Source organism: Phalacrocorax aristotelis, chromosome 1, assembly GCF_949628215.1.
Source record: "Phalacrocorax aristotelis chromosome 1, bGulAri2.1, whole genome shotgun sequence".
Classification (NCBI taxonomy): domain Eukaryota; kingdom Metazoa; phylum Chordata; class Aves; order Suliformes; family Phalacrocoracidae; genus Phalacrocorax; species Phalacrocorax aristotelis.
The window spans coordinates 185,577,299-185,603,762 of record NC_134276.1 but is presented as its reverse complement, the minus strand read 5'-3'; the positions used below and the strand labels follow the sequence as shown (position 1 = coordinate 185,603,762).

At 38.0% G+C, this 26,464-nt stretch overlaps 1 protein-coding gene across 4 annotated transcripts in view; it reads right to left on the bottom strand.

Moving 5' to 3' along the window:
• The window catches only part of ADAMTS20 (ADAM metallopeptidase with thrombospondin type 1 motif 20), a 100,207-nt gene that overhangs the window by 4,223 nt on the left and 69,520 nt on the right, over positions 1–26,464 (bottom strand). For all 4 annotated transcript variants that reach the window (XM_075080969.1, XM_075080970.1, XM_075080971.1 and 1 more), the window contains 9 exons: positions 7,576–7,743; positions 6,125–6,298; positions 4,056–4,226; positions 3,210–3,410; positions 2,946–3,075; positions 2,694–2,788; positions 2,500–2,594; positions 1,958–2,091; positions 1,142–1,233 (listed from right to left, as the gene is read on the bottom strand). In XM_075080969.1, coding sequence (XP_074937070.1) covers positions 1,142–1,233; positions 1,958–2,091; positions 2,500–2,594; positions 2,694–2,788; positions 2,946–3,075; positions 3,210–3,410; positions 4,056–4,226; positions 6,125–6,298; positions 7,576–7,743 — 1,260 coding nt within the window. The remainder of the gene's footprint in view (positions 1–1,141; positions 1,234–1,957; positions 2,092–2,499; positions 2,595–2,693; positions 2,789–2,945; positions 3,076–3,209; positions 3,411–4,055; positions 4,227–6,124; positions 6,299–7,575; positions 7,744–26,464) is intronic.

The window sequence follows — 26,464 nt, the reverse complement described above, 5'->3', positions numbered from 1 at the left end:
GGTTTAAGTCTGCCTAACTCAGCTGCTTCATTTGTACCTAAATTGTACCTAAATTGTACATAGCTGCCCTTGAATGCATTCACCCACGTAGCCTGTCTTAAATTTAAGCACCTGGGATAGACGGACAACAGGCATTCACTTCCATGCAAGTCTGAGCCAGTCAATCTTAATTCCCTTTATAATTAGTGGAAAAAAAAAAATGCACTTCCGGAGGATGGGTGACCTCAGCCTAAGGTGCCTAATAGGGTTACATTAGCTGAACTGTTTTCTAGGGAATCTCATTTCTGCCAATGTGCTCCAAAGGCAGCCTAGGTTGACTAGTTCAGACTACGTCTGCATTAGCAAGAAGGACACTGCAGTATACGCAGATGTGTAGAGTGAAAATGTTGGGCCAGAGAGCCCGATATCTGTATGCAGTACACAGATCATGGTTTTACTTTGGACTAACTCTCATCTATTTCCATAGACTGAACCCTCATTAGTAGCTGGAGTGCATTAAGGCCCTTCTGGAGCTTGCTGTTTGATTTAGTTTTATCGATAAAGCATCCTGCTCATGTCTTCCAAGACTGCTTTGTGATGTGAACCAACAATCACTAAACTGGGGCAATAGAGAGATTCACTTAAAAAGCACCATCCAATCCAAACTAAAACACTAATGTAGACACATCAATGGATGTATAAATTTTAAATTATACTGCTAAATAGGATTGATTTCCTCTGGTAGTCTTCGAAGATATGAAGAGTCAGGAGAGAAACAGAGAAGAGAGAAAAATTCTGCAGGATTATTGAAAAGGAAAGTCACTGGAGGAGAACAAAGATTGAGAAGGGATTAGTGGAAACAAAGGATACATTACATCCAGAGGGAGGGAGAGCAATACATGAAATATGTAGAAAGCTGTTTATACATACACGGAGCCTAGAGGGAAAGTGTGGAGTAAACAATTTGAGGGAGAAACAGGAAAAAAAAAATAATGGTGGAACAGAAGAAAAAGGAATAAGAATAAAACTTCTTATTAATTTAATAGACCAGACAGAATAGGAGGTTGTTTAAGAACCTTACAGTTCTAAATCAGTCATACAGATTTATTTTCTTTTTTTTCTCTTACATGCACATTTCAAGGGGATAAGAAATCATAAATACCTGTGGACATTTGGCAGCACTGTAGCAATCTCCAGCTGTAGCAAATGGAATTGCTCTCCCAAGTATAGTCTGAGCAAAAAGAAAATCTGTGGCTAGAAAACAGAAAATTAACTCAACACAAACTGCTACACAGAAGGTCAGGTCAAGAGTATAAAAAGTCATTAACATTGGAGTTTCTTCACTTGTTTTGGGTGGGGTTTTTTGTTTGTTTGCGGGGGGTTTGTGTGTGTTTTGATTTGGTTTTTTTACAAATTACGTTTTAAATAGTCCATTTTGGTTAACACAACATCAACCTATAAGCCCAGTTTCTTTCCTGAGATAGGAAGGAGTTGGGAGGAAGACAGATGTGCACTTGGATGCAGCTCCAAGTGAATTGGTTGTGGGCCACCTTGCCGCCTTCAGGCAGAGGCTTGAACATGCTGCAAGATTCCCCACTCATTTAACACATTTATCAAGGTCTGAGACAGGACTAGCTGGAGCACCAGAAGACTTTCTCTAGAGAAATATGCCAGGGACTAAAAGGAAATGGAATAATGGGAAAAAAACCTTAGAAATTGAAGCTAGTTCACATGTAATATAAGAAACTGTGATTCATGCCACTTGACCACTTGAAACTAACTAACAAGGAAAGTAGTGGTGGTTTCTCAACTTTTTTTTCTTTGAAATTCCCATTGAATTCCTAAAGGAAATAAGAATTTTGTTTGTCCAAAAATGGCATAATTGGATCTATAATTAGATCAAATGACAATTTTGTAATCGCAACCAGTGCAATTTCAATAGAATGCTCACATTAGCTAAAACCACCAAAATGCTTACTTTTAATTTGCATGGAGGCTACGTCAAATCTTATTTTGCTAAAAACAGTGAAGCCAGCTGCAAGGTAATCATTTCGACAGGCACAGTCTTGCCTTCTGCTTCCATTGAAAGGACATTCATATGGATTCTGCAACCTAGAGAACAGCAAAGACTTAGTTTTCCTTTTGGCATTTTCCCATAACATAGCATCATAGTGAAAAATAATTGCATTGCACTATGCTGCATAAAAAAAATGTTAAGCAACAGTTACTGAACAAGAAGCTTGGCTATTAAACTTGGCTAGCTGAAACACTGGTTTCTACACTATTTCTTCTAAAGTCAGGACAGAAAATTTTTATAATCGTTTAGTGCAATTAACAAAATTTCAGCCTGGAAGTACCCATATTTCTGCATGTCAGTGTTCATATACTTCTATATTCAAAACAGAAAATCAAGGAAAAATATTTCTACTCATGTGTTCTCCCAAAATTAAGTATTATTTTATACTTTTATTTTGGAAGAAATAAAATATACTTCATAAATTTACAAAACCACTTTTGTACCTGAATCCATATACTTCAGAAAAGTTGTCCGCTTCACCTTTTACCAATGTCAAATATTCTTTGGGATTCTCTAAGTGCATGCCTGAGCAATAAATCTGCAAAAGACAATACAACACTTTAGCAAAATCTTTATTAGAAAAGTATTATTCCATGAAAATATGTGTTCATTAAAAACTCATAAATATTAAGAGTACCTTTATCATCCTTCCCTTAATGTTAAGTAGGTATTCACCATCCTTTGTAACTCCTTTTTTAATCTGGATATCTTTGCAGGTGGTGAAAATTTCACCTTCAAAAGGAATGATTAAATCGTATTAATATTTCGCAAATAGAGCTTAGTTTTAGGACTTACTTTTGCACAATTGTGCTCCAAATAAATTTACAGCTTTTGTATAAATAACCTGGGAAAACATTAAGTTCAGCTGAAAATGGCAGCTGTCACTTACATTCTTCCTCACGGCAGACCTTTCTGGCATCAGGTTTTAAGCGTGGGAGGCACAAGTCACTGGATAAGCCATTTTCAGTCATACATTCTACAGTTCTCTCCTTTACCCCTACTCCACAAGACACTGAGCACTAGATGTAGAGAGCCATCAAGAGTTAGTTTAGAAGATAATAAATAATTAACATCGTTATGTCAGCAAATTAGGCCTGCCATTCATTTGCGTTTGAGGCAGCTATCAAAAACGACCTTGCACATCTGTACTCACCTGCGTCCACCTTCCCACTCTCCAGGTCGCTGCTTGTGAACATCCTTTGATATTACATTTATAAATGTATAGGGATGGCTCTACTGGGCATTCTCGGTACACTACAGTTCGAAGGCCATGGACGGGCTGATTTTGAACAGAATGGATTCCAACACAGTACGTGATCCTCTGCGGGTAACCAAACGCACAGCTGGCTGAGCACTGAAATAAAATCCCCAAGCACAGGCATTATTTCTGTGAAACTGAACCTTTCTTCAGCTTTGCAATTACAGATAAGTCAGCTCTGATCCTCGCTTTGGCCAAAGCCCGTAATCTGATGCGTGCCACCTCAGGGCTGGTACACCGGTGTGCAGAAGTGAAGGTCTACATAGTTATGCATGCAAGGAGATGGGAAGTCCCACGCTGCCCTTTTCTCAGAGCTCACTGAGGTTCCAAAGCAGTTCCCTCTCAGCTGCAGCACACACAGACACACACAGGTAGGTAGTGCAGGTGTGCAAGGGAAACAAGGCACTCATCCGTCACTTCACTGAAATCAAGGGGAAAAGTTTTGTTTACTTCAATGACATCAGCTTGCAAAAGAGTCTTCTGGGAACCAGCAAAGGAATCCTGTGGTAGGGGCAGCTGTCCTCTAGCTGGTGTTCGTAGGTCCCAGGGGGGCTACCAGAAGACTGATAACAGTTACTACAATAAATTATGGCTGACTGGAAGGTTCAATGTACAGAAAGTTTAGACGCCCCTGTTCAGATGAAAATAAACTTTTTTTTTGCCTCTGCACACACAATGTATATTTTAGAGCAATATAACATTCTTAAATGTAAAGATTTGCGAGCAGTATAAGTAATTTACCTGTGACAGTTCTCCTGTAAGCACAACATATTTAGAGGAGGCTATTCTGCAGTTTTTGGTTGATGGAGGTTTTGTGGCAGGATCACAGAAGCTTTCATTCACTTGGAGCTGGTTTTCATCCACACACTTAACCTGTCGGTGTATTTCCTTTCTTCTATATGATGCCGAGCACTGAGTGTGAGAAAAACAGTCACAGTTTTTTGTACTTAAACTAGCCATTTACAGAACAAGATTATTTGCCAATTGCCACACACCAGTAAAACCCAGACAGCAACAACTTTTATGACATCTGTTATCAGTGTCAGACTGAATTACTCACTTAATCAAAATTCTTTACCTTGGTTTCAAAGCTCAGGTACCTCCAATCAGATAAAAAGCCACTAGTGTATAATGACATAACACCCTAACTGATGGGTGATGCTGAGGGGAAAATGAAAATGTCAGGCCAAGATGATAAGTTGAGTCAAAAAGCTCTACTGTATGAAAAAGAATGAACCAAAAAGAGATTTAAGTGAAATATGAAAGAAATAAGTTGGTCTTCAAAACAAAACAAAAAGGATCCCTGGAAGTATGTATGTGATATTACACTCATAAACAAAAGAAAACAAAACTGCATATTAATGAAGCCAGTGGCAGCTTTGGGCAGCAGTATCTGTTGAGCCTGTACCTTTGCCCTCAGTGTCCTCAGACCTCCCCTTGTGGCAGGTTGGTGGGATGGAAAGTCATCGCAGTTCTGCCAGGACGTAATAAGACACTTGCTGCTACCAGAATCCAGAGAAGTGGAGGTACGGGCCAAGTACTAGCATGTCTCCAGCTACGGGTGCTTTAACTAACCTGTTTGAACTTGCTGTGATAAAGGAAGGCTTAAATACACAACCTCCAGCCTCAGCAGAGGCAATAATCAATAATACCACCTACTACAGTCAGCCCTGAACCTAACTTAATACTAATTTGGACCCAACAACAGACAATTAGAAGACTCATCAAGGTGTGTTACACAGATCAAGACTATTGTTCAAATTTTATTATTATTGACTCAAAGAGGCAACTTGAAGCACAAAAATCAGATGCTGTATGGTAAAACAGCTCTGCTAGAGGAAAACTCTATTGAGTCAGGTCTTGAAAACCTCAAAAGGATGGAGGCTGCACAAATTCCCTGGCCAGCCCATTCAACTGCCTGAACTGTCCTCATGGAGTAAAAGTTTTTCATACCATCCTGTTTGAACCCTTCCGGCTTCACCTTGCTCCTGTTGCCTCTTGCCTTCCCACCATGTGACGCTGTGGAGAGCCTGGCTCCCTCCTCTTGATTTATATATTAACAATAGTCACTTCTAAAGCATTATGTCCCTGAAACTTTTGAGTCAAAGGTTTCAGGGGGGTTTACTCCAGAAAATTTAACAGTGCAGATTATTAAGATGCCACAACTGCACAAATGGGGTTTTTGTTTAAAGTTACAGTAAGAGACAGGCTCTTCTGTACACCATTTCAGGTATTATACATAATTTTTGGTTTGCTCTCTCCCTCTCTCTTTATATATGTTTGTAGGTTTGCATACATGGATACAAAAGTTATTAATTTTTTAGCATGTAGAAAATAGTCATCACACCTTTCAAAATGACAGCTCTCTCCTGAAGGTATCTTTAGATTTTCTTAAATACGAAAATGCACATTTGGTAGGAGAATGCTGAGTTTTAAGAAGTTATTTTTTGATGATATTTCATAATGAGGTTTTATTAAACTTTTTATGCACTATGTAAGGAAGTTTGTATTCAAATTACACAGTTCTATCAATAGGGACCTGCTCAGAGGTCCACCAGAGCTTTTGCCTACAACAGTAGACAAGCAAATCCTGTATAAGAGAGTAAACAAAGCCTTTGATATTTTTTGTCACTCTCTTTAATTTTGCAAACTTGACCTTCAAGATTTCCAGCATCGTCACTTGTTATTCTGCAACATAACAGCTGTTACAGATGTCTCCAAATGTGGAAGAAAAAAAAAAAAAAAAAGAAAAATATAGAAAACTTACGGCATCACTCAGTTAATTCATAAAAGCTGAAAGCCTTACTTACATCTTCCCACTCATCTGCCAACCACTGGTACTGCATGCAGGCGGGCAGCCCGCAGTGCCTCTTGCTGGCCGGCCGGGTATCACGGTTACACATTGCATCACTCACTTGACCCAGGCCCTTCAGCTGACAGTAGATGTCCCTTTGCTGAATCCCCACTCCACAGGACACAGAACACTAAAATTGATCAAAATTAGTTACGTCAGTGTGAAATGAGACAGGCTCCAGAAGGTGGTACAGTTGTCATTATTACAAGTTCTTAGGATATTATTTGAAATATACTTCACAGGCTCTACCATACTAGTGTTTCATTGTATCTGAGGAAATTTATATTGAAAATGTAAAACAACAGTTAAAATCAAAATTCGTAAGAAATACGGAAAATAAATGCATCCAAGTTACCTAGACTAATCTTTCCGCCTACCTTAATTCACAGGAGGAACAATCACTATAGACATACGCAAAGCCAAAGTTTACATTTCTGCAAGATCAAACAGTTTAAGTTCTGAGTTTACATCATTCCTTTAGAGACTGACAGTCTTCTCTCTTTTTTTAAAATGCAAATATTAACAGGAAATATAAAAATCTCAGTATTTCAGGTTACAAAAATCTTGCAAATGATACCGTATTTTGAGGATACTTCTCTTTCTTTTGCAGGTAGTGCTGAGAATTTAAAATCCTGAGGAGCTTAAAAAGGTTCAAATCCTTCCTGCCCAAGACCTCTTTTCCTCCTTCCCGGCCAAAGGTATTTCACAACCACACTAAGGCTGGCTGAGTTAGACAGCCCCCTTTCATCCCAGCCGGAAGCACAGCTGGGTTCCAAAGCCTACCTAAAGGCTCAAGCCTAATCATAAAGTAGATATTGCTCTATCAAGTGTGGCCAAATTGCAGAGAGTGGTAACATTTCTTTATCAATGTGGGGAATTATATTTGGAAAGAGTGAGTGAAATGCAAAATATTGCCACGTGCTCGGTTACACACACAATTTCACAACAAGGTAAGAGACCTTTTCAAGACCAAACCATGGAAAAGACCAGTATTCGTGCCCACAAGCCCTTTTTCTTGTCCTTCCCCTACAAACTTGGCTTCGCTTCAGTATTCAGACTATGACTGCAATTACAGTGATACCACTGAATTCATCACTGAAGGTAAGAAAAGAAGTAAACCTTAAAAATCTACTGTTATTTTGAACTTACAAGGTAAGTTGAGGAAAGTCCTAAGTACCTATCCAGTCCAAGGTTCTGATTATCAAATTCTTTCAGTTTTCACATTTACTTTTAATTACTTTTAAAAGAAAAAGAAAATATGATAAACTACTTGCTAATTTGTAGATTTCATTGTGATGTGCATATAAAAAAACTTCCTGACAATTATTTCCATTGAAGCAGTGCGTCATGAATATGATCTTGTCTTGCACTCACATAAAGAACATAACTATAGCAGATTTTACGTACCTCTTTCCATCTGCGGGCCTTCCAAGCAGGACATCTTCCAGCTCTGCATATTTTGTATGTCCGTGGTTTTTTCAAATGTCTGCAGTTTCCTTCTTCAATTTTAGCTTGGAGGCTATTAAAACAATGCACATCACGAAACTTCAAACCTTTTCCACAGGAAACAGAACACTGAAAAGAGAAGTGTATTTCATTACTTCACTAAAAATCTCAAAGTAATAAGAAAACCAGAAGTTGTAGCCTCACCCAAAATCAACACTGTGATTATAGGAATAAGTTTCTGTATCGTGACACAAGTTCTACTGTAGGTATCTGAAATTTCCACGTAAGCTGTCTCGCACTGAGCGTTACTGAGCAGATGCCAAACATCTCTTACGTCTTGTTCATTCATTGATATCATCATTGACGAATACCTGAGCTCAGCCATCCGTATCCATGCAGGAGACAGCTTGATATTACAACCTCAGAAGAACATGCCCTCACAGCCTTCTGTTTCCGGAATGTACATAGCTATTTTCATGTAAGCATGATGTTTATCATAAGCATTAGAGAAAGGAAAATGCAAAATCATGTGTATCCATGTTTTCAGCTATTAGGCTACAAACTCATGTTTGCTCTAGCACCCCCCTTCTATGAGCTTTGAGTATCTTGCTACGTGTGACAAAGAGGCCAGAGAAGAGGTATAAAGTAGACATTATAGGTTATAGTGCAGCCCTTGGAGGTATGGCTGCCCCGGTGTTCTGACTCCTTCAGAAAGCTGCTATAATATACATGACTGGCTCTGCCTCCCTCCAACATAAAACCAACGGGGCTGCAGATATATTTTTGTGAAACCCACCCTGGCAGTACACACCAACAACAATGATTAGAGTGTGTCTGACAGATCCGTCTCTTCCAGAGAAAGGGCCATTCCTCTGCTAAATTGCTGGGCAGCTGCGACACTTCAGCGAGGTTTGAATTTAAATCCTCAAGTCAGGGCAGTCCTATTCACCTGCAGCGCAGAGCCGCAGGCCCTAGGGAACTTTCAGTCAAACAAGGAACATGTGAAGCACTTCCAATTAGGGCTGCTCAGCTGACTTGTCTTGGGCCATAAGCATTGTGAATGTAAGGACTTAAGTTGGTTTAGTTTTTTTTTAAATCTTGTAATTAAACTTCCTATTTTACATCATCCGATCAAAACGTTTTGATCCATGGAGACAATTCCTTTTCCGTCTGGAAAGAGAAAGTGCTTAATGTGTTCTAGGATCTCCCCCATACTTTATTTTACACTTGGACAAACATCTTCTACACAATCAGGTAGAGAATTAGTATTAAAATCAAAATTTAATTTCTAAGTGGATGTGAAAAAAAGGAATTAAATCTAGACTTTCTTCAAAAGCATCAAAGACATTTCCCTTCTTTTTATGGTACATCATCATTTATGTAACTAGCATTACGTGCTAACTTAACCAAGTACTTTTTAAATACATATATCTTCTATTTTTAGGAAATGAAGTTCAGATCATACAGTTTTCAGTACAAAATCTGGCAAATATTTGCCTGAGAATAGCAGCTGAAGAAAAGCTTTTAAAATATAGAACAATCAACTATAATAAATTAACCTGCTAGGTAGGAAACATTTTTCACACTAACAATAACTACACTTTGTTAAACAGTATCTCAGCTACCTCACTTGTCCTCAATACCAAAGGGATTCCTATGTGTCCTAAAACATTTATATGTGTAATCTTAAAGGTTTAATTGAAACTGACCATGTGTTTAAAATTAATTCTTTGCAGAATAAAGCAATAAATTTAATTTATCACACAATAAAATGGATGGTTGGCCACTACTTGCCTTTTACATGTTACATGTCTGTTATACAATTCCAGTAAATAAGAATGTTTGTTTCTAAATAAATCATTTTGCTCTCAGCAAAACCTTTCATTTTATGATTTTAGAATACTGTTCTTGGAGTTTTACAATTCATGTTTCATTAAATTAGAAACTGCTTTAAGACAGAAAGATAACAAAAATTACCTGAAACACATATCTATGAATAATATAGGTCAGAAAACTTAAAACTCTGCAAAACATATCATTATAAAAGCTATTCAGAAAACTTAGCTCTGAATTCAGGGGATTTAATTAACAAAGCAGGCAAGATAACATGTACACATGAAAGCCAAAATACTGATATTATCTTGATAATTGATTCTATTCTCCCTTAAAGCTTTTTTTCAGGAATTTCAGTCATAAAATGTAGACTATAAAGGACCCCTAAACTGAAGATTCTTCCTTTTTATTCTTCAGTAGCATGTAAGCAAAGCACAGCACAGCATTACTGAACTTCCTCCTATGATGTGTTTGGAAAACAGCACCTCTGTCCTCAATGGCTTTCCCCTGCGAAGCACCACTTAGGCTCCTCCAGCGGGCTGGCAGCCGGAGCCCTGCTAGTCCTTGTGGGGACGGCATTCCAGGCTCGGAACTGCAACCAAAGAAGGTGTCCTACGAAGTCTCCACTTCAGGAGGCGAGGCTACCACAGCACAGAATAATCTACAGCACAGAATAATCTCCCTCTTTAATTTCTCATTGCCCTCAACATTAAGAATTGAGACAATAGTTCTCAGTGTATATATGTATTTGTTTATACTCCTTGTGCAGGTATTTTTTTATTCAACAAAAATTAGATATATTGTATAGGGCTAATGGCTGCTAATAGCAATAGAACACGCAAAGAAGTCTCTTACCCTGCATCTCAGTCTTCTAAAGATCTTCCAATAATATCTCTATCCACTAAATACAACATCACATGTTTACTTCTACGCAGGTTAGACCTGGGTCTGGGTATTTTTTGTTGGGTGTTCCCCCACACACACTGGCCCAAACTCAACTGAGTTACATCTCTTTTACATTTAAGTGGCCTAAATAATCTTTACAATTTGTGCTATTCTTTCTTCTAAAGAAAGAAATTGAAGATTTGTGTGTTAAGTTAGCCTATTATACTTTTAGTAGTTACAGAGCAATGCCTGTATAAAGAGATTATTTGCAGTTCTTTTTCATAAAGGTGTTCTATGAATTGTGTAATTAGAGTACAATTATACATGAATTAAAAGAATCCACATTTGGTTTTCAATCATAGTAGATGGGAAGCTGAAGAGGGAGTTCAGAAAGGAGAATACCAGTTTGGATGTTAAGAATAACAGAGGCTTTACAAACAATTATTTCAAATACTACTTAAACTTTCCTTCACTCAAATACTCTTTAGCTTTGATGACTCAAGCTAGCTGAAACCTATTGTTAGCTGAATGTTAAATGAAGAAACACAAATGAAAGATACTTAAAACCTGTAGATAGAAATACTTTCAACTATTTTAAAAACATTTTTGTATTTAAAAAAATAATTTAATTCTAAGGAATATAATTTAACTTTCCAGTAATGTAAATTTGGATAAGTACTCAGATTTTTTTTTCCTTGCTGTAAGAGACAAGAAGTTACAGAATGTTGCCAACTCATACCAAGAAAATATCCATATTTAAATAACTTTTCGGTGAGGGGATGGGGAGGTTCACTCCATGTTAATTAATGTCAATTTAATCTTATGTTTAACAACTTAAAAAGACATGTTCAACAGGTTGGAATTATGTTGAAAAATCTTAAATGCATTAAGTCCTTACAAAGTGTAAGTTCTCCAGAAATACAGAGACAGCATTTCTGTATGTAGATTTGCTACCTTATTCTTTCACATACTCATCAAGCTACAGATCTGATCCTGTGTTTCTATGTATCCAAACCTCCTGCTGAATAGATTTTACACTGGAAAAAGAAACTTCACTGTGCAAGAGGTAATTCACTAGTATCTTAATATTACAGGTTTCAACTTAGGAGCTTTTAAAGTTGGGGAGTTTTTTTTTGTTGTTGTTTTGTGGAATTTTTTTTTTTACTTGTCATAAAAGCACACTGAGGTTTAATTCATTAGGTTAACGTGTGCTTGTTGTTTCGCTGAAGGAATGAAAGATCCTGATACTTTTAAAAGCTAACCCCCCCACCCCAGACATTAAGCAGCTGTAAACCTCTGCTTAAATACAATTGACCAAACTTAAAAACAAGTACATTTCCAAACTAAGTACCTCCAAGCGGCTTTGCTGGAATCAGGTGCTTGGGGTACTGCATCTCTTGGAATTGCGTGAGGCAGCTCCTGCCCATTCCAGTGTGGTTCCACGGGACCAAGGTCTTGTATCTGCTGCAGTGAGCATCTCCCACCAACACCAGTGTGAGGAAGAGAAACCTAAATATCTCTAAGGATCAGGCCCTTTACAATTTCAATGGGATCTTGATAAGATTTAGGCAACTAATTCCAGGATTTTTATTCTTAAAGCCTTGCATACGTATCAGTTACAGAAGCACCTAGGCTGGCCTGAGCCGCTGTCAAAGACCTTAAAAAGTTCCTTTGGTGCTGAACAAGCTAATTCTACAAGCGTGCACAACCCTTTTAACAGAGTGACCAGCTCAGCGCTTTACATGCCCACACGGATGATTGGCATCCTGAAAACAGATTTTCCTCTATTACCACTAACAGATGAAAAAAAGAAAGCAATTGCTCTAAGAGCACACTGAGCGCACAGCAGGTGAATGAGACACGCTACAAAACAGTGATAGATGATATTTATAGTGCAACCAAAGAAAGAAAAATGCTCCTAATTTTTTTTTCCTTTAGCACATGAAAAAGCTAATGAACTCACCCTGGATGTAGATGATCCAGGATGATCAATGGAAAGTTGTTATACTGTAGGTACAATATTCTCCTGAAACTGGACATATTCTAACTTCATTCATATTCTAACTCCATTCCTTAGAGAGAGATATATATAAAAATAGTTCTTAAAGGGACCGTTTCCCCCCAGAATGCCTTGGAATCAGAAGCAGGCAGACTCAGCTGGGTTCTTTACTGGATAGCGACCAATCTTCAGCAAGAGAAATGAATACTACTCCAGTCCAATACAGCCTCTCATTGGAGACTCCTGACACGTAGATAAGAGCTCCCTGTCCTCCAGCACAGAGAATGAATACCACAGAACAGAAACTAGGCCTCTCAGGTGCTGAATCAAAAGCTTTTATCAATATAAAACGGGGATGCCTCTTAACTTTTCTGTAAGGGCAGAGCATAGCTCCTGCTCAGTTCTTTGAATGAAAAATATAGGTTCCATAGAAGATCCTCAGTGGGACTTCCAAGTGGCTAAAGGCATCTAAATACAGCTTACAGGGAGGCATCTTGCATTGAGCTCCAAGCCCACCATTAGTGTTTTTCTTAGAGCTGCATATTGCACACACTGACCTAAGACACCTGCCTTACTAGTTTCATTCCAGCTTTCTAAGAAGTGCCAAGTTCTCACTTGTACAGGAGCAAGGCCTTGTTTTGTGCACCTGGAAGCCACTCGTGTCTTTTTAGTGCATCTAGCTCATGGTGCATTTCTTACAAGGCTGAATTTTGCCCTTCATAAGCCTGTGTTCCCCTTCTTGGACCTCCTAATGCATTATTACATGCTATCTGTGGAATATGGTCCCCTCATTCCTTCATGCCCACTCTGTTCCGTGAGATGCTCTGGTAGCGATCTTCCCAAGGCTTAGCTCTCCTGATTAGTGAAAGTACAAATGCACCTAACCCTTGCTGCTTGACCTCCTTCCACTCAAACATGAACATGGTTAAGAACAATGTAGTCCTTATGGCTCAATACATCTATAGCGTGGCTTCACCTGTATGACATTCCACACAACTGGAGGCTTACGGAAAGTACGTTTTTCATATATTTTCTGCAGATTGCGTGTGTAGGAAAGAAAAATCCTTAAGAACTTTACATCTCAAAAGAAATGTGAACATTTCTTTAAAAAAATGCAAGTTGAAAAAAACATCCTGTAACTATTTTACACAGAAATTCTAGCACTTGTCTCAACATTGGCTAAAGTAATATTTCCCATATGTCAGGTTCTTTTAAAAACATAAAACTACAGTAAAAAGCTGGACTTGATTACTGTTGTTCAAAGTCATTCCATAATGCTGGTAACTAGGACTCATCTGTTTGGGGTTTTTTCATAGAAATAAAGTTCTGTGAGGATCAGCCTGATAGAACTCCTGGTGCTTTCTGTGGCACAGACAGACTCTCAGGCAGGCATGCCATCATCAGTTCCTACCTAATTAAGGCTCTTTCTGCAGCTGACTTGCAGAGCTTCACTAAAAGATTTTTGATGCTTTTGCTATTGTTGTTATTTCATTGAAAAGTTGAAGAACTTGGATTATTTGGTGGTTTTTGCTCTAAATTTTCTTAACCTTTTCTTTTAAGGGAGCTTTTTGTGTAGCTTAGGTGGTAGCTCAGTGGGCTTCTGGATACTGAAAACCAGACCAGTAAATGCACAGGATATAGCAGTTTCTCTTTGTATTCATATTAGCTATAAAGAGACTTAAAATATAGATAACTGGGACTAAAAGTAGTACTGTAACTGTACTGGTTTTGGCTGGCATAGAGTTAATTTTCTTCATAGTAGCTAGTATGGTGCAAGTTTTTGCATTTGTGACTAAAACAGTGTTGATAACACGTGGATATTTTATGTATTTTTGAACAGTGCTTATACAGCATCAAGGCCTCTTCTGCTCCTCGCGCTGCCCCACCAGCAAGCAGGCTGAGGGTGCACAAGAGGTTTGGAGGGGAGACAGCTGGGACAGCTGACCCCGACTGACCAAAGGCATGTCCCAGACCATATGACAACGTGTTCAACAATAAAAGCTGTGGGGAAGAAGGAGGAAGAGGAATGTTTGGAGTGATAGTGTTTGTCTTCCCAAGTAACAGTTACATGTGATGGAGCCCTGCTTTCCTGCAGATGGCTGAACACCTGCCTGCCCATGGGAGGTAATGAACTAATTCCTTATTTTGCTTGCTTGTTGGTGCAGCTTTTGCTTTACCTATTAAAATTACTTTATCTTAACCCATGAGTTTTCTCACTTCTATCCTTCCAATTCTCTCTCCCATCCCACTGTGGGGGGGAGTGAGCGAGCGGCTGCGTGGGGCTTAGCTGCCTACCAGGGTTAAGCCACAACAGTAGCGCTGAAAAAAGATAGATAAAATATATTACAAATGTTAAAAGGTATTTTCTTCCTCTTTTATTTTTATTTTTTTTTTTTGGTCAGGCACTTCTGTGACTGGACAGGAAGATCAGTTTAAAAAAATAATAAATTCATATAATGGATCAGAATTATGAAAAACCTATAGGGTGAAACACATTAGTTACTTGAGTTGTCTGACAAACTGCATTTTGGTGATGTCTGGTTGGCCCAAAAGACTGTTTGCGCTCTTTTAAAACTATGCTAGAAGTAGACTGGGACCCCTACTGCACAAGACACTAGTAAAACATTACTTTGAGCATTACTTAGTTGAGATTTGCTTCAACTTTTCATTGCCATACCAGAACTAGCTCTTCTTGTGCCTGCGTCCTCCCTGTTACCTGCATCTCCCCAGGGGTCCTTGCAATGCTTGAGCATGAAATAGGCATTTTTCAGCTAAAAGTATTCAAAAGGTTCTTTCCTTTAAGTACTGTCAAGAAGCAACACAGATTCTCTAATTATGTCCTACTGAATTCTTTGATTCAGAGTCAGTAATTTTTCACAAATACTTGTGCCATTAGCTCAAGCACTCGAAAAGGACCATAGCTGCCAAAGACCAAACATTCCAACGCTGCCAAGAAAGAGTGGATTGAACTCCAGGAGGTATGTGTATGATTTACTGTTACATCTAAGTTACACCTACGTTAACTACAGAAGTTACACTAAAGAGATCTTTAAGTCACTTCATTGACTATTGCTTAATTTCAGAAGTTCAGCGTTGTATCACATTCCTCTGGTGTTCGGAAAATATCTTGATTTGATGAAGTCCTCCTTGCAGCTGAAGCCTGTAAGTCTGCTTTGCCACATTTCTCAGTGTGCTTTTGCAGCTATAGCAATGGAAGGGGGGAAGGCTAGGCTAAGAAGGACTCAAAGACTTCATCCAATCCATCATGCTGCTCAGAGTTTGGGCCAGCTATACCTGCATCATTCCTGACAGCAGTTTGTTAGTCTTGTCTTCAATGACAGGGACACTACTGCCTCCTTTGCATGCACTTTGCCACTGTATAACCATCCTTATAACTAGAAAAAGTATCTTAGGATTTAATGACAGTCTCTCTCACTGTTAAATAAGATGGTTACTTCTCATTCTACCTTTAGCACACTCAGAAACACTCACCTTTTTATAACCACTGATTGTGTGTTGGGAGAACACCTCATTCAGTCCATTCTTCTATAGACTTGGTCTTGAAAAACACAGCTACCCCAGCCTTTCCTCATTTGTCACTTTGTCCAAGCCTCTTACCATTCACATTGCTGTCCTCCGAACACTTCAACTGTCTGCATGTGTTTTACAAGGATGTATCCAAGACTGTATGCCATGCGTTAACTGAAGCTAAAATATGCCATGACAAAAAGCACATACCCAACAAGCATTTACCCAGTACTATTCTTCTTTGTTCAAGTTCTTTGTAGCCTTCCCACTTTGCAGAGTTCTAGATGACATTTGGAAGATAAGATCTAGAGTGAAAACTACTTTCTGCAGTAATATTTGCAATCATACTGCAAACGTCACTTTGATGTAAATTAATAACAAATGCACTTCCCTCCTATATGCGTGAATCGCATTCCCACTAGGGCTGCAGTGCTACGCTCTGATCCAAACGCTACCTGGACGACATTCCTACCACACAATTTGACTCAATCTCTAAGCTCAGTAACATTTTTTAATTAAATCAAGACTGTATTTCTAATGACCAAATGCACAGCCAGCTGAGCCCAGTGAGTTCCAACAGGTCCCTTTCAAGCTGATGAATTACTGCAGAGTGATGTACACTGTAGAACACTCCAAATAGCTTCCACAGTTACTGCAAATTCCTCTCTGTCTGTTGCCTTTGCATGAGGAAATATAGATCGGTTAGATCTGTTTGATCTCTTGTGTATCAAAATGTGAAAGGTAAGAAACTAGCGCTCCCTGTGTTTCAGTAAGATGCAACACAAGCATTGTCCGGAAAACACTTTGCAAAGTTCAGTCCACAGCACAGCTTTGGCTCCCATGACACTGACAGATGGTCCTCCAAGGTTGGTGACACAGGGTAAATCTCCGTATTCCTACTGCTGGACTTGTTAAACCATTTGCAAAGCATGCCATGAGGTACTGTAGCACATCTTAAAACCACACCAGGTATAGACAATGCAGCAAAACATGCTCCAATCACACCTCTCTAAGCCAAAGAGGTAATCGTGATGTTTAACTGTTGTTCTTTCCCAGGCTTTAGGCAGAGAGGTCAAAAATATGGATATTCCTCTGTTCAAGCTCTACAGTGAGACTTCATAGTACAAGTTGCCAGTTCTATGCTATGAAAAAAGCCACAATTTTTAGCTGTTGCAACTACTACCACTTACAAAAATACAAATTTGCTTTCGCTGTCCAAGACTGAATCCTCCATGAACTTGTTAGAGCTGCCTGCGGTCCTTTCTGATTCCTTGCTAAGCCTGGATAGCCCACAATTACACAACCACCTTCCCTCACCTAAGTTATTGAGAAAATTTATTACAGCCTCTGAAATGAAGTTTTATCCCCAAATCCTTCTCCAATATAAGCAACACTACTGCTGTGACTTGTAGGGATATTTTTATGAGTAGCCATGTAGGTAGCCTTGACAGTCTCAGAGCCTCTCTATTCTAACACATGAAGAAAGCCATCCTTCTTCTGTGACTGGATCCTCCAAAAATACCCTGGTATTTCAATTGCAATATTTACTACCTGAGGAGTTATAGCTAGATTCTGCAGATAATAATGTTTTTCTAGTTAACATTGAGCTAAACTCAATCCAGAACATATATTTGATAATAAATCAGTTTTCACCAAAATTACAGTTCCTATGAGAACACCGTGTCTGTACTCAAATAGTTTTCAAGTAAAACTACTGTTCTGAGTTAAACTTATTCACAGCGTTGACAAAATCTTCAACCTGAAGGCCATTTTTCCTCCCCAACAATTTCACCTCAGTTACTTATAATTAATAAAAATTTGATACATTTGAAGTAGAGTACATGATAGATTTTTACAAAGAAAGCTAACGTTAAAGGTCAGTTTCCTCATAATTTTTCATGACAGTAAATTTGCCTTTCAGAAACTGTTCTCTTCAACACAGAAGCTCAGGAAGGATGACCCTCACGCAGAGTAACTGCCATTACCTACTGCTCTCAGCATGGAATGGAAACCAGAGAACAACCTGCTCCAAGTATCATCTGCAGCCAATATCATCATCTAATAGTGGAATTTCTTAACTTCACTCCTCTCAAAAACAGGAGGAGGAGTAATCATTTTCTTTAAGGTCAGCCCAAGAAGCACTTGCACATTTTTGGTCTGGCTCTGTACTCTGGCTGCATAACTGGGTGTGAACCAAACACACACCAATTTTCCACCACTCATATGTTGGTTTCTGGGGCTTCCAGGTACGTATCATGGATGTGAACACCAGTGCTCTCCAAACTGATCCCAGCATGGTTGTAGGAGACTCTGGAGTGCATTGCAGTATCACTGAACCGCTAGTCTGCACGTGGCAGCTGAGAACAGTGAGAGACAGCAGCGACTTGAGGTCATCTAACCTGTCCACTGTCCACAGCCAGCCTTTTCTGACAGGATTGAGTACGCTACACTCCATAAAAAGGCAGCTTTTGTTGGATTCTTAAGACAATAATTTATTTCAACTTTCATCTGAAGGATAGCAGAAAACTCTCGAATAATTATTTTCCATGCAAGCTGAAGCATATTTGTTTAGTAGGTGGACATAAATGAGAAACTATGTACATACGTATACCTACATAGAAAAAGTAGGAATGATGAATGAATAAAGAGGATTAAAGACAGATTTTAGGATTGATGTGGATAACAGGAAGGTAAAACTGCTATGAGAGGATATATATGGCATCTACTGGGAAAGCGTTAATGTATTCCTCTTAAAAGATAAAGACATACTGATTAATACAAACACAACCCAAACAAACCCTTCCATTACATTGAAGTCAGAACCATCAGGAAATATCTTGAAGGTAAGATGATTTCATTTCTGCAGAAGTCGAACTCTACTGACGATGCTACAGAGGAATTTTAGACAATATTTCAAGTTGCCACCACATGGTCTGAATTCTTTTGTCCCGGGCAGCTGGCAGTAGCCTTAATGAGGGAGACCTCTCAGCAAAACAGCAATCTGCCTGGATGGCAGATGAACTAGCATACTTTTTGCAGCTGTTGGAAAAATCAAAAGCAGAACTCTTCTAATTCCACTTAATGATCATCCACAGAATTTCATTTCTTAACTCTAGTCAGATTTGTGAATAAGTCTTTTAATTTTGCCCCCCTCTGACATCTCAAAGCACTATCCATTACCTCAAGCTTAGCCCAACTAAAAGAGACGAGCAGGTCCTCCCTTGAAAGCCCTGTCATGTCTTTCCCCCTCACGATGAACAGTACCATTCTGCTCATCACTGCCTAAAGCCTGGCATCCTTTTTGATGCCAGCTACAGAGCATTTGAAAAACAGGCTGTTGCCATGCTCAGCTCCCCACCTGCTGTGATACTCAGCCAGGCTTCACTGTGCCATGTATTCCCAACCTGCCTACAGACATCTCATTATGAGACTGTAAGCTTTTCCAGTCGGCAATATTCTCTTTGTTTTACCTACATAGCACATAGCACAATCAGATATTCAAACAAGCTTTTAGCTATTACAATAACACAAGAACAACAGAACAGCCAAAACAGCTGCAACATTATTTTAGCAACTCTAGGATTTGGCTTGTACTCTACCTATAACTCTAGATCCTAGTGGATACTCAGTTATATCCAAGTCCTTTTCAAGGGCAGGCTCAGATAATATTTCAGTGCCCAAAGAACTGTACTTCACAGATGCTACTGCAGGTTCCTTCATTAAAGAAAAATAAACTTTCAGAAACTTTTTTCTGTAAATGACTGATCATACTTTACATATAACCACTATTCCTGCATTTTCTATTTTTTTTTCTAAAATTTTAAAAGTCTTACTACTCTTTATTTTAGGAAATAAATTAATCTACAACTTGGAAGACACAAGACTTTGTTTCTAGACAAAGTTCTATCCTTTTTCTTTCAAAAGAAAAGTGTTGTATGGCTTGTTTGGAGGTGACTCCAGTTCTCTGCTGCTAAAAAAAGTGAAAATTCCTGATGCCACATAAAAACCTCAAGCTTTAGGAGGACTCAGAACTGATAAATAAAACAAAAGCCTTTCATAAAAGTCCACTGTAAAGCCTAAAAAATACTAATCACATAATTCAGAAAGCAAAATCCGGGCTCAAGCAATATTCAAGTCTAAGTTTCATAAGGAACCAAATTTGACTCAAATTTTGGACAAGAGTAAGTCAACATGGCATAGAGAGAGGAGACTACCATCTTCCCATTTTCCCAAAGAGTATAAACCATGGCATCAGAGAACAATCATGTTGTATTCCATGTTGTGGCAAAGCCATTTCACATGGATTATGGAGATAGTAGTGTGGATGTTGATGGAAGGTTGTGTAGCAGAGTGGAAGAGGAAAATAAAACAAGATGAACAGAACAGTGGCAAAAATGCGAGAAAGGCTAGAAAAAGAGGGAAATTCTTCACAGAAAATGAATATCATACTTTATTGGACTCAAACATCAAAGTCCAAAATCAGACTCAGCTGTCATAGGCTGTCCCCCAGATATTACTTTCTTTCAGGTTTCAGCTTCCCTGGAATAAGAGCTCACTATTAGATGCAACAATAAACTAACAGAGAACCATCTACCAGTGGCAGGCATGCTAACACTGCTACATCAGTGAAATGCAGAAGCAAGCCTTGCGTTAATAGAAGATATTTTGTGTTTCTGTTAATGTCTGCTTGATATTTTTGAAAATTTAAAAATAACAATCACAGCTTCATGAGTTGGTCAATAATACATTCTCCTTCCAACAGTAATGACATATCACATTTGGTATCTCATTTAACACTCCCTTTATGGGCTCCATTTCATCTCTCAATTACAGTAAAAAATTGAATTGTATAGTTATTCTTCCTGCCTTACTTCCTCTTGATTTGAACCCGTTGCATCTGGTTACCACCTGAGAATCAGAAAAACAATAGGTATTTCTGCCTCCTTTCAGCAGCCATTTGGCAGGCTCTGCTACCTCATGTACAGGTCTCAAGTGTCACTGAAGGGTCTGCATGTACCTCTGCTAAGAACTTCACCATCAGCCTTCATTCAAGCAACATTATCACTGTAGTTAATGACAGTATGTATTAAAACAATTAGAAGTATGCTCAGCTTATTAATTGCTGTGAGCGAGTGAACAGATAAACTACATTGCTCAGCCAGCATTCCTGCAATAACGTATCTGGTGTGTGTACTTAACTTTTATCATCTTTCAGCTGAATGATATATACAACAGACAGATGGCTGAGGCAAATCACAATTAAAAATACAGGAACAGGTTTTTTTTTTAAAAACAAAACAACTGGCCATTCTGCCTTACCTCTCCCTTTGAAATCAGTGGCAAACAGGAATAGAGATAGACCCTCCCCAGGTCTTTCTGAAAATCTTAATCTACAAGTATAAATTTGTGTCAAATTTACAAGACTGAACAGCAATCCTGCTCTTTGCCTTCGGTACCTCCTAGAAAGTATTTGGTACGGGCACTTTTACCATTACACCACTGCTGACGTCAAATTGCTGACTCGGCCAGACTTCAGCAAGTCTCATCTTTCTTGATTCCAGAGTCATGTAACACTAGTAACACCTTTAAGCAATTACATGAAGGCAGCAGCACCAGAGACAAACAGTGAGTAAAGTGGAAGCATCAAGAAAAATGGGCGGCAGAAATGGAGGCAGGAGACCTCAGGGAAATCCAGTGTGAGCAAAAGAAATGCAGGGCTTTTTTCTGTTTCCAATTAATGGATTAATTTCTGGACACATTTTCCAAATGGAGAACAACAGATGTATCTGTGTCCATCCAGCCGTTGTGCTCACAAGCCTCCACGAAAAACAAACAGCAACCCAAAGTGAATCCATTGTTGCTTCCAACAACCAGACATAATTTAACAGACTGCATCACAGGGAGGACAGCCTCTGGAAAACTGAACAAATGCCATAATCTGTATTCTCACTAAAAAGTAACGTTCACCCCTTGAGAGTGACATTTTATTCATAGGTCTTCACAACAAAAATTGCACCATATTTTTAATGTGATGGAGGATCACTGCGGTGGAAGCCACATTTGCACAATCAAAGGGGTTGTGCAGAAAAAAACATTTGTTTATATACATTTCACAATTTAAAACTTCATTTTATGGATTCTTCTTTTTTTATCTTCACAGATAGTGTCCTTTCAGTTAACCAATTGCAAAAGTAACTAGAGATTACACAGTCTTACAGTGGTAGAACAAGTAGTTTTAGCTAAGTTTGCAAAAATCTAAACATGAGCAGAAGAAACACTGGATCCCAGCAACTGCAATCTCTGATTTATCATTTTTAATCACGTTAGCAGCAGCAGAACAGTAGCTCAGAAATTAAACGAATAACAAATACATGAGCTCTGTGTGTCTGTTCTATAAAAAGTATCACTTCACTTTTTTCATTTGATTTACAACTAAGTTTTGGTACTTGAACTTTAAAGAAAACTGGAAATACAAAGCAATATATACTGGAATGATACAGTATTGTCAGAAATTTTTTCAAGCTTTTTAGAAGCATACAAAAATATAACTCTTTCTACAGCACTTAACTAAAGACCAGCTAAAGAATTAAGAAAAATAACACAAACTATTTTAAATATTCATTGAGCACAAAAATACATTTATATTTTAGATAGTAAGAAATACAACATTTTACCTACCTTCACATGTTAAATTCCTGTTTGTTTTCTACCTAAACCACTCTTAGGTGTGTATTTGCATTTTACTTACAGATCAGTATTTCCAACGTTACAGTCATGTGCATAAACGTGAGTATGCATGCAAGCCTCTGAAGGATTGATTCAGCAGGAAATCTAAGTGCTCGGTCCTGCTCTCACTGCAGTGAAAGGGCCATAGATGCACGCTAGACCATACACTGACCAATATAGCCGTCTGTCTTAGCGGAGTCACCAGAGTCCCACAATTACCAGTTTTCAAAGAAAGGACTAGGAACTCCCATAATAGAGAACTATGGAATATTTTGTTCATCTCCTAACCCATGCCAGGTAAAAAAGTAACCAAAATAATTGTGTATTAACCTTCATAAATGTTAGGAAATGGTAATACTTCATTATATGCTTTAAACTTTTAAACGTAGTCTCAAAACCACTTTAAACCAGTATTTATGAGATGTGGTGGGGTTTTCAAAACTGCTGCTTTTATACAGGCAGCCTAGAATGATTTCCACACAGATTTGACCACCCAGAACCCTTCAGCTTTTCTGAAAGTTCTACCTCTGCAAAAAAGAAATAAATACATCAGTAGCTTCACACTCCTTTCATTGTCATGAAATGGCTATATGTGTTTAGAAATGGTATTAAGGACCACTTGCTCTTTTCCCCCTTCCATGTTATTCTGGGTTTTTTGTTGGTGTTTTTCCTTTTTTTTTTACTTTGACTCCGCTCCCCTCTTACTTGTCCTCATTCTAAATGGAGGCTCTGAAAGTTCTGCAAACCTCCTCATGCAAAAATGTTTTAGGAAGGTAAAAAATTACATTATGTCTTTGAGATTAAGAGTTGAGCATTACATTATGAGCCTCAGTTTTCTATGTCTTTTCTCACTAAGTGGGAGCAGGACTGGGCCACAAAATTACAGCTCCAGCAAAAGATTCAACAGCCAGTACCTTTAAGCTTTATCATCAAAGATCATGTGCCAACTACCTATTCCAGTCCAGTTGTCCAATGACATGAATTGCTGCTTTTATCAGTACAAATGTTTTTTTGGTTTGTTTTTTTTTTTCTGTTCAAGTGCTTCCCCCGTGAAAACAATGACACTAAAATATATGAAGTTCATTGCAACACAAAGATTATTCAGTGGTAAAAAACCCCTCACTTTCAGCACAGGTGGTTAGTTCACATCCCTCCCCCATTGTTTTTTATTTTGTTTTAAGGACTTTAAACATTAGCATTCCTTAACAAAGGACACATTAAATATAAACACAAAGCCACACAACATGCATAAAAACAGAAGGGTTAAAATGCAGCTGTATTTCACAGACATAAGTCACAGTCATTAAATTAAATTATCACACATACATTATAACTTATTTATTATTTCAAGCTATACAGGCAACATAGCACCAAAATGGAGAAATTTCCTCTAAACTCGATGAACAGTACACAAATATTTGTTCTGAATTTTGGAAACAAGTATTTTCTTTCATTGTTATCAGAATTACCCTAAATGAAATCCACTATCCCAAGTCTGGTTTATGACATTATCTGGGTAGTGACATATGTTACCAGTTATCTCTGAAAAGGCAGCCCCCCATTTCCAAAGTTTTAAAAAATGAATAGCATATGCTAACATTAATATTTCAGCCAGTGGGATATTAAATAAATGTGCTGTATTGGTAATGAGGTATTCTGAAGTTCAACTTTAGGCAGCAGCAGAAGTAGAGGTAAAAGGCGGAAGTTGGTTTTGAAAACCAAGTTCACTGATTCTGAATTCCCTTTTAATATAAAAGATTATCTTTAAAGATATAAATACTTTTTACACATTAGAAAAAGTGAATGAAGGCACTTATCATACATAGCAAGTTTTTTTGCATTAAAATGAAAACAAATAAGTTTTTTACTTAAGCAAATGTGGGCTGCTTCTGCTCTTGCAGAAGTCAACGGGATGCCTGGCAGTAACAACACTGGAAGGGGACTGTGAGGTCAATTCTTAAAAAATAAATTTATATTCATTAAAAGTAATAATAGATTTCTTCCACTAGTGCAAAGACACAATTACACTGAAATTATTCTGGAGTAACTAAAAAGAAAACTGAAGAACTAGAAAATCAGCCACGTTAAAGAATATTACATTATGTGTCTGAAGGGCAGTAAGTAATAGTAGTAAGATACTTCTGACACTTAAAGGTAACCTAGAAGATGAGCTGATCCACTCTTTTTATGCCTATCTTAAGTCATGAAATTACATAAAAATCCTGAATGAGCAAAAGTCTTTTCTTAAAACTTCTAGAGTTTTTTAGAGTTACAGCAGTTTCCTATGCTGCACCTGCTCAGGTAAGACATAGACACAGTAAGCTACCTGTTTTCAAACATGCCATGCAGATTTATCGTTAGTAGATTACCGCAAAGACCTTTAAGTAACACACAGTTACAATATGGATTCAGTAATCCAGCTATGTATTCTTTCTAAAGGAATGAGAAAGGATGAGAAGCAAACATATATTTCAAGTTGTGAAACACCTAGTTAAAATATCTGTGGTAAAATTTAGGCTCCTATCCACACTCATCAACAATGAAAGCCCTAATGAAATATGAAGCTTCCAAGGAAGCATCAACTATTACCACCAACTGCCTAAGCAGGAACCTTGCTGTTTAGCTACCTGGCTCTCCAAGGGTTTTGGTAAGCACTGAAAAACTATGGGAGACTAAAAATAAAATCAAACTATTAAATATATTAAAATTCTTCTCATCCAAAATTGTGTACAAACTTTCCTCACTACGTGAAGCTGGAAGATATTGTTTCCCGTATATGAATAGCCTATTTTATTCCTGCAGTGTAATTCTACCTCACACTCCATAAAACCTTTAAGAAACTATATAAAATAAAACGTACACAGCACAGTAAGAGCATGTATGTATCAGGAATTTTGAGAGACTAGAAAGGAAGACATAACTATTTGACTAAGAGATTAATACCAAATCTTAGAAGAAACTGAAATAAAAAGGAGAAGTTTCAGTCACTAGTCAAATACAATCCATGAAGGCACCTTAAAAAATCACCATTAAGAGCAGCATACAAAATGAGTAGAAGAGTTATTGCCTGTTGAACAGCAGAAGGAACAGTAAACCAAAATGTATGTTCACATTACATATTTTACCCAGGTACCAAGCCAGGGCTTTGGCACTGGAAATCTAACTGTGTGTCAAATTATTTCCCAGCCAAGTACTGCTAAAAATAATATTTTATTCTCTAGTATAGCTACTCTACATTGGTGCTACACATGAAAGCTTTGCAAGATTGTATACGTATCTGCACTATGTATCTGAAGGTTTGTTGTATCTAAAGATAACCATTGATCCAACTAACGGTTGGTTTGATTATATTCCCACTTAACTTTTTGTCAGGTAACAGATGATTGCTTGGCTAAGAATATAAAGCATGTGGATGTGGGAAATGCTGTTCAAAGGCAAAAAAGCTTAGTACTGAAACTAATAAAGCAGTGTTCCTGAACTCAGTTAATATAGATTATTCTACAGCTCTTCTAGCACAAAATTGTTAAATCTAGTCATTACAGTTCAGTTTTAAAACCTTATGGTATCTTTGTGAATTTGTAATACACTCTCTTTTCATGCTTTAAGTAAAAACCAACTTCTTGTCATTAGGGCCAGAAAATCTGAACCACTTTGATGAAAATTAATACAATAAACGGCAAGTCTTACTGCATGAACTAAACACAAAAACCCAATAATGCACTCTGGAAAAAAGTGATACAATAAAAATCTATACTAGAACAAAGTACTCTTTTCCAGCTGTCAGAATGCTATGGAATTTTTCTTGACATTATATAATGTGACATATGGTTTCCATATTTTTTCGCTTGTAATTTATTCATTCTTTTATGAAGTTTTGGA